The 8,439-nt window shown below is 39.1% G+C and overlaps 1 protein-coding gene across 1 annotated transcript; it reads right to left on the reverse strand.

Moving 5' to 3' along the window:
• Window positions 1–246: 246 nt before the first annotated feature.
• On the reverse strand, window positions 247–4,367 carry LOC143628438 (subtilisin-like serine-protease S). Its single transcript, XM_077098040.1, has 11 exons — window positions 3,986–4,367; window positions 3,818–3,909; window positions 3,426–3,523; window positions 3,182–3,340; window positions 2,626–2,737; window positions 1,976–2,534; window positions 1,800–1,894; window positions 1,469–1,714; window positions 1,263–1,377; window positions 970–1,156; window positions 247–901 (listed from the first exon to the last, which is right to left on the reverse strand). The coding sequence occupies exons 1-11, from the start codon at window positions 4,076–4,078 to the stop codon at window positions 330–332; spliced, it is 2,328 nt and encodes a 775-aa protein (XP_076954155.1). The 5' UTR covers window positions 4,079–4,367; the 3' UTR covers window positions 247–329.
• Window positions 4,368–8,439: the final 4,072 nt, after the last annotated feature.

Genomic DNA, 8,439 nt, shown 5'->3' on the forward strand with positions numbered 1-8,439 from the left:
GAAGTCAGATAATATATTATGTCAAATGTGTCTTATAAAATATAATTTTTTTTTTACAAAGTTCGAATATTTTTGGTGGCAAGTTGACCCTATCAACAGGTTACTTTTATAGAGGTGGGCCCCATTTCGCGAGCACCATAACACTTTTATAAATTTCTGCTTGAATTGAATTTGCAACAAGAAAGTAGTTTTCTATTTGATAAGAACTCCTAGTAATGCTAATGCTAATTTACAATGCTCTTTCAATCTTCATAATTATATACCATGTTCAAAATAAGTGCACAAAACATGATAAACAAAAACATGTGTATATCTTCCTTTGACCCTCATTATACATCTCCACCCAGTTTAGAAGCCACCACTCGAACAACTAAAGGCGTAGTAACTCGCGAACTCCTATGTTTCCATTGCAAGTAACCAAACACATAACCATGACTCGGTACCGAAACCTTAAACGTAACAGTAAAGTTGACTTTTTGACCATACCGGTCAAACGCTATTCTTCTAGGGTGCACGCTGACTTCAATCCCGTGTGGAGTTGTCACCACCACTCTGTAAGTAATCCGCTGGCTCTGCTTTCTAACATTAGTCAAAGTTCTAGAAACCGAAAAAGTTGACTGTAGGTTCGGTACCAAAATCGCAGGATAGTTAAGACCTGAAGGCAACGAAAACGGTTGGTTGTTACAAGTACTGTTGTCTCGGGTTATCGGGTGAAGCATTTTCTCGGTATAACCGATCGAGCAAAGAAATGATTTGTAGTCTGTCGGGCTTGCATCGTACACAAGACCTGGGTCAAGAACCGTTGTCGGGTCAATAAATCCCGACCCGTAGTCAAAGGCGTTCCCCCTTCTTCCATCTGGATCGACTCTCATTGGTTTCCCGTTTTTGTCAAAAACCGTAGCTGCAATATTATTATTTACATCAAATTCCTGTATACTAATAAACTAATAAATTTAATTTACAATTTACCCGTTGTCATGATTGCAGATTTGATTGCAGACGGGGACCACGTGGGATGAACTGCTTTGATCAATGCTACAATCCCGGTCACGTGCGGGCACGCCATTGAAGTCCCGGAAAGAATATTAAAATTCATTTTTCCAACTGCAGGTGACCATGCTGCAAGGATATTCAATCCTGGAGCTGCAATATCAGGCTATAATGAAAAAGATAAATTAGTTTAATTATATGTTACGGAATAATAAGTACAGGGACAAGATTGTAATTATCAACAGAATAAGGTCTTTGTTGTAATATTTTACCTTCAAAATTTCTGGGGTTAAAGCATTAGGGCCTTTAGAAGAAAATGATGCTACTCGAGGGGCAGGTTGTGCTCCTAATTTGGCATTCGAAGCGAAAATCCTTAATGTCGCGTTGCTATTTATAAAAAAAATGAAAAAACCCGTGTTAACACTAAATATAATTAAATAACTAATTACATATGTATAACTAGAAAGCGCACACGAACCGTGCATTACTAGTAATATAGGATAGAATCCGGTTTCCCATTCTTTTTCCAACGATTGCAGCCGGGATCACAAATGGAATCGCCACATCCTTGTCGGTAGCGTCAATTAATATCATTCCGACTCCACCCGCTGCTTTGACTACCTCGCTTTTTGCCAGCTTTGACTCGGTTGACCGCTCTGCGTGTCGGCATAACAACACCTTACCTCTAGTCTTTGTGTAGTTTAATGAGCCTTCTAAGCAATAACTGCACATATAAAAATAAAAAGTTAACACTTCTTTTCACAATAAAAGTGTTTATTTGCACATAATAAACAAAAGTACCTGATCACCTGGATTGATATGGAGTAAAAAAACCCCTATTTGCTATCGAAGCTGATATTATTCTTGCTGGGCCCATCATTTGATGCATGCTTAAGCTTTCTCCCTATTAAATTAAAAAAAACAAAAAAAAAATTGCAGTGACATTTTTCTTAATAAAAAATAATATAAAATAATATTAGGTTACCTTCACTTTAACACCATTTCCCATAACAATTTTGGAAGTAAGCTCTCTATCTGTTGAACTAGCTGCAACTGTAATAAGCCAAGGGGCAAGATTTGTAGCCGAGCCTTTGGTCCCTCCGTTACCAACCGAAGACACAACGGTTATGCCATGGCTAACCGCGTGGTACGAGCCGATGGAAATGGCATCACTGAAGTAATCACCTTGAGGAGCATCGGGTCCGAGAGACAGCGACATGATGTGGACACCGTCTCGGACCGCATCATCAAATGCAGCTAATATATCTGCATCATAACAACCTGAATCCCAACATGTTTTGTAAACTGCAATCCTAGCCATTGGTGCACCGCCTCGCGCTCCACCGCTTGCCAGCCCGTTGTAACTCATGTTCTGCACGTAGCGGCCCGCAGCGGTGGATGCAGTGTGGCTCCCGTGACCGATGCTGTCTCGTGGTGACCTATAAGATACTTTCTTTTTAGGATCATCATCGGTTGCAAAGTCAAGATTATTACTCTCTTCGGCTTCATAGCCACTGTGATAATATCTTGCTCCTATCACTTTCCTGTTTGATAATCAACGTGTCGGGATATAAATGAGACGATTAATAAGAGTATTTTTTTTGTTTTTATTAAATGGAAATGATTTAAGAAAACCTGTTGCAATTTGAAGTGTTGAATGCCTCCCCTGTTTGGCATATTCCTTTCCATTCAGCCGGCACCGGTGGCATTCCCGTGTCGTGAAAACTTGGGGATTCCGGCCAAATTCCTATGTCATGTTAACATTAATGTTTATCATAAATCCCATAATCTTAATTACAAATTAATGCATCAGAACAAATCATTTGGTTCACAAAGTGATGGATTATGATTTTAGTAGGGTCATATAATCTTAATTACAAAATAGTGCTATCTGAATAATGCTACCAGCTTGCCTGTCACATCTTACGGGCCGTATGATATCAAATCAACTCCCGTTTGCAGTGTATTACATCATACGAGTTGCATGATGTGGCGAAAAATAGTCACACGAGGCCGCATGATTTGCCATATTTTCTCATGATAATGAGAGGCCCGTGTGACACGTCACTGGTGTCCAGATAATATGTTAACGGTCTTTGTTTAGTGTCTGCCTTTTATTAACTTTATACTGTGTGAAAAGTGGTGTTTATTTCAAATCTTAAGTCAAAATCCAAATGAAATGAAATGATACCTGTATCAATGAAACCAATAATAACATTAACTTGATTCTTGGTCGAAAACCCCGGGATTTCCATGGTTGTTTCCCCAGCCAGACCGATAAAATCCCACGAATGTGTCGTGTGAAGTCTCCTCCTAGTATTCTCGAACACTGAAACCACCCCTTCCATCTCTGCAATCACAAATTCACAAAATATCACTAAATAATGAACTATATGTATACACATTAATATGCACATGTATATATAGACACTCACTGGCAATTTGACGAGCTTGATCTTCAGTTAACTTAGCTGCAAACCCTTTAAACCCATGTTTGTAACTATACAAATGAACAGCCTGTGCTTCTTCAACACTATAAACAAAAAACACTAAAATTAAAAAAGGCAACAACCAGTGTTGTAGAAATCGTTATTCGCTAGTCAAGCAGTGAGGTACTGACCAGCGATTAATTGGGATTGGAATTCATATGTAATTTTTCAAATATACATATATATACCAAATTTTACATGTAATTGTTTTTTGACCGATTTTGACCAAATAGTCAAACAGACTAGCATTTAATCGGGTATTAATCGACGCATAGGCGGGTTTTTATTACAACAATGGCAAAAGCTATAAACTTTAAGGAATTTAACAATTTTTAAACCTTCCATGAAGTGAAGAAAGAATTCGATGATTCCTGTTGACAATCTCAGTCGGGTCTTCACTATCAGTGCTACCCATATACACAACATACACCTTCACAATCACAAACCAAACACCATTAACAACAAAAAAATCGAACCCAGAATACTATATTATATGACTAACTGACCTTAGCATAACTGAAGACAGCAAACATGGACAACATTAATAATAATAATAAAAGAGTGGAGACAAAGAGGGTGTTAGAAGAAGAAGAAGCCATTGGTGCAAAAAGAGGATGTTTGGGGTGAATTTATTTAAGAGGGAGAGTGGTCACAGGTATACCGTGAGTGGGTGTACAGTTAACATACAGTTAGTTGCAGTGTATATGTAATGGTAATGGTAATGGTAATGGTAATGGTAATGGAACGGTGGGGTGATAGGGTAATGACACAATGAAGAAGATGCCAACGTACTTGAATCAATTATTATTAAATGTATAAAGTAAGGGGGTAATCTCTTCTCTTCATTTATTTAATACATTAATTGGAGTAATTAAATTGGTGTTTAAGTTAGGTATTGGGGTTTATTGTTCGAGTCGAACTGAAAAACTTGAAACTGAACGAATTGAAACCGAATTGGATTCGGAAAATGTATTTGAATTTGGGTTATCTGAATCTGGCCCTTGTTATTTGAATGGAATTTTGATTTCGGTTTTTAAATCGAATTTGGGAATATCGCGTTGTAACTGCTGGGTTTACCTGATTTCGAATAATATGTTTTATATATTTTATTATCAAAATTTATTTATTTATTTTGAATTTTTTAAGATATTATTGTTAATTACAGTTCGATTTTCGAATCTTATTCAGATATGATTTGAAATTAACTTTTTGTCTTTTTTTTAGTTTTAAAATTCAAATAAACTGAAAAATTAAAAAAAATCGACATAATAAGGATATTCAGTGAGACCTTTTATTTTAACTGTGATACCTGATAATGTATCTAACTACTTATTTTATTTTCTTTTTAACCTTTTGTCATATATCAAGCATTTGCACATGGACATTGTATGAATTTTTACCTAAAAGTTATTTGAAATATGGTTAGGCATTTAATTTAACTTTTTTATTTGGGGGAATAGTTATCATTTTACAAAATTCATACATGAGAATGAGATGATGAAAACATGGATCTTAGAAAACACGTTACAGAAATAATGGAAGGAGTATATTGTGGTGGTGATATTTTAATCACTTTATTTTCATATCGTGATTCAAGGGTTGAAGTCCATAGGTTATAATGCTAAAAATATATTGTTATAATCTAATAAAAACAAATTTATAAATTATATTAGAATAAACAATAAATGAAAATACAAGTCGGGGTTTCGAATCCCGAAAACAAGCAAGCCGTGGCTGTCCTCCACTTGACCCGTCAACTAAGGAGATGAGATCAAATGTCGGAAAGAGGCATCCACAATTAATGAAGGAATTTCTATAAATGTTTTAAAATTAATATACGAAATAGAAAAGCATTTAATTAAAGTTTGTTTTCAGTCTAGAGATGTTTATGGTTGATAAATCAAATTTGACACGAACCTAAAAACTTGTTTAGGGTACCTTAAAAATGTCTCATACATCAACTTAACACGACACACTAATTCGTGGTTGATAAATCAAATTTGAAGAACCTAAAAATTTCTAAGGGAGCCGTAAAAACGTCTCATCATTAACTTAACACGACACACTAATTCATGTTTGTGTCATGCTTGCTTGTTGATTTTTGAAAACTATCAATTTACATAATAAAAAGGAAAAAAAATGTGTATGATGTTAAAAGTATAAAACCTTCTCTTTTCATTTTAATTTCAACATAAACGGTTTTGTATTATTATAGATTAATTTTTTTCCAAAATTATGAAATAAATTGGTCAATTAGTGACCTTGTCAGACTGACACAAACCATGCCAGATTTTACAAAATTTGTTCATAAAGTTGGCCTTAAACTAATCTAAACCCTCATCTTAGGGTAAGCTAAACTCATAATTTTGATCGTGAAAGAAATTCATACTTCTACATGTAGCAAACTATGCGTATCCTTACGTTTTGGTAGACTTGCGAGCATTTAAACGTGAGCCTACTAACTTTCCGTTCACATGTCTTTGGAATTCCAGTTAGAGCAAATACAAAGTTGTGTAAGTCATGGAGTTCGGTTTTAGACAAATTTTGATATCATTTGATCATGTGAAAGCGCAAAACCTCTCTTTTGGAGATATACTCACTCTTGTAATGCCCATGCTTAAGTGTTTCTCTCTTTTTTATTTTATCTTTTTTTCTTGAAGAGGTATGTACCCGCCTCAACACCGAGCGAGGCGGGTCAACCCACAAGATATAGACAAGAGGCTTGAAATCAAGACATTATGAAGGCACAAAGCCAAAACCTATGCGCATGGCGCATATCACATATGCTCACGCATATCACATATGCTCATGCATCACATGCTCAGGCATCACATATGCTCAAGCATCACATATGCTCAGGCATCACATATGCTCACGCATCACATATGCCCACGCATCACATATGCTCACGCACCATATATGCTCACGCATATCACATCTGCGCGTGACGTATCCGCGCGTGGCGCATCCGCGCGTGGCGCATATCACATGCTTGTGCATATCACATCTGCGCATGAAACATCTGCGCGTGAGAATAAAGAGAAGACCTCGCGCATCCTCAGGATAGGCGCATATCACACATGCACATAATCAACCTCGTCCTTATCCAAATCAGGATTAGGGCAACCTTGATTGTGCACGTCAGACAACCTTCCAGAAGGTATCTTTTTAAGGAATAAGAATATGCTGATGTTGACAGCTGCCAATGAAAGGTGGACAACTCAGCAAAACCCGTGTGCTACCACGTGGTTGCACATGGGTCAGAGAATAATCAATGAAAAAGCACCAGGTGTCCCAAGGACACGTGGCGCAAAGCAATTGGAGGAGGCCAAAAAGGCCCTAATTGGGTCTGAGCCCAATCATTGGAAACCCTAGCACTATAAATACCACATCAACTCCACAAGGAGAGACAGGCCCTATTACACAGTATTCAGCTATATTAAGCAATGCACTCCAATTTCCTTACTCTCAGATTATTATCTTCTCCTACAAATTCTTATTCTCACACCGGAGGGTTACCCCAAAGAGGACCCCTCTGTCCCTTTCTGAGGGGTAAGTTTACGGTGCTGTTCATTTTGTAGGTGGAAGAATCCATATTCCAGAGAACCATCGGTGAAATAGCATAATCACACCCGAGGAAAGTTGATCGTCTACCAGTGAGTCGATCCACGTTTCTTCATTGGCGCCATCACCTGTTACAACGGCAACAAAATCTCATCAGTTCTCTAAAAAAAATTTTTCACCATGGTTTCTGGTGTTCGTAAAAGCGATCAAGTTCTGGAGGATATCGAGCGTGAGGATGTTAATGAGGGACAGCAGTTTCTGAGGGTGCCGCGTGATTCTACGCGCACCACCAGTAACCATCCCTTCATCACAACTCCTCATGGCCAGACTGAAACTCCTCCAGACGATCTCACGTTCCAAAATCTTACCGGCGCGAAACAAAAAGGACCAATGGGTCCAGAAGATGAAATCGATGACCCTAAAGAATGGCTCATAAACGAGCAGCGGCGTCTAATGGACAAGTACAATGAGATGGTCAAACATAAAAAGTTAGCCGACTTAACACAAAGGCTAGCGTTTGACAAGCAAACCGTTCATGGAACAAAAAGGGCGCGCGCGCCGGAAGAGGGTCACTCTGTTCACACTGAACACGCTGAGTTTAGTGATGAAGAAGTGCACAGCATGAGGAAGACGCGAGATACTCATGCAGGAGGCTCACAGCTCCGCGCGCACGTGAACATGGCGCCTGGAGCCAAAGCCGATCTGGATCTGTACACACCATACAGCCCACCGGTGAGAGGGCAAGTGGACGTAACCACACCGTACAGGCCAGCCATCTTGGTGAAACATTCAAAATTCACTGAGCGCATAGCGAAGGCTCCCATTCAGCACAAAACCAAGATGCCAAGTGGTTTGGGCAAATATGACGGCACAACAGATCCAGACGATTTCTTACAAGGTTTTTATAACACCGGAAACCTAGAAAGCTGGACGATGCCAACATGGTGTCACATGTTTGCTCGCTGCCTCACGGGCGCGGCGCGTGTCTGGTTCGAAAGCTTGCCTACTGGGCAAATCGATGGGTTCGAGGAACTATTGGAAAAGTTCCAAGCTCACTTCGTACAACAGCGCAGACACACGCGCGACCCTGATGACATCATGCACTGCGTGCGCAGGAATGATGAAACGATTGAAGACTACATAACTCGTTTCAATCAGGAGTCTCTGGCAATCGGAGGTATCACTGAGCAACTATTGCGCGTGGCTTTTATACAAGGCGCGCGCAGTGATCAACTCCGCCGAGCTCTCGTAAGCAGAGATGGCATGCCAACCACTTGGGCCAAGCTAATGGAAGCATCGCGAGTCTTCGAGAGAAATGAAAAACAAATTGCCCAAGATAGAGCGAGAGAAAGAGGGCATCAAGCAGAGGCACCGCGCAGCAACGAAAGAAGGGGCA

Source organism: Bidens hawaiensis, unplaced genomic scaffold, assembly GCF_021521415.1.
Source record: "Bidens hawaiensis isolate Kalapana, Puna unplaced genomic scaffold, B.hawaiensis_p1.1 tig00004973_1, whole genome shotgun sequence".
In the NCBI taxonomy this organism is placed as follows: domain Eukaryota; kingdom Viridiplantae; phylum Streptophyta; class Magnoliopsida; order Asterales; family Asteraceae; genus Bidens; species Bidens hawaiensis.

Coding starts and splice junctions, on each gene's coding strand:
- LOC143628438 (XM_077098040.1), bottom strand. CDS start 4,078: ATGGCTTCTTCTTCTTCTAACACCCTCTTTGTCTCCACTCTTTTATTA. Junction 3,524..3,817: donor CTTTCTTCACTTCATGGAAG/GTTTAAAAATTG, acceptor TTTTGTTTATAG/TGTTGAAGAAGCACAGGCTG. Junction 902..969: donor ATCTGCAATCATGACAACGG/GTAAATTGTAAA, acceptor ATAATATTGCAG/CTACGGTTTTTGACAAAAAC.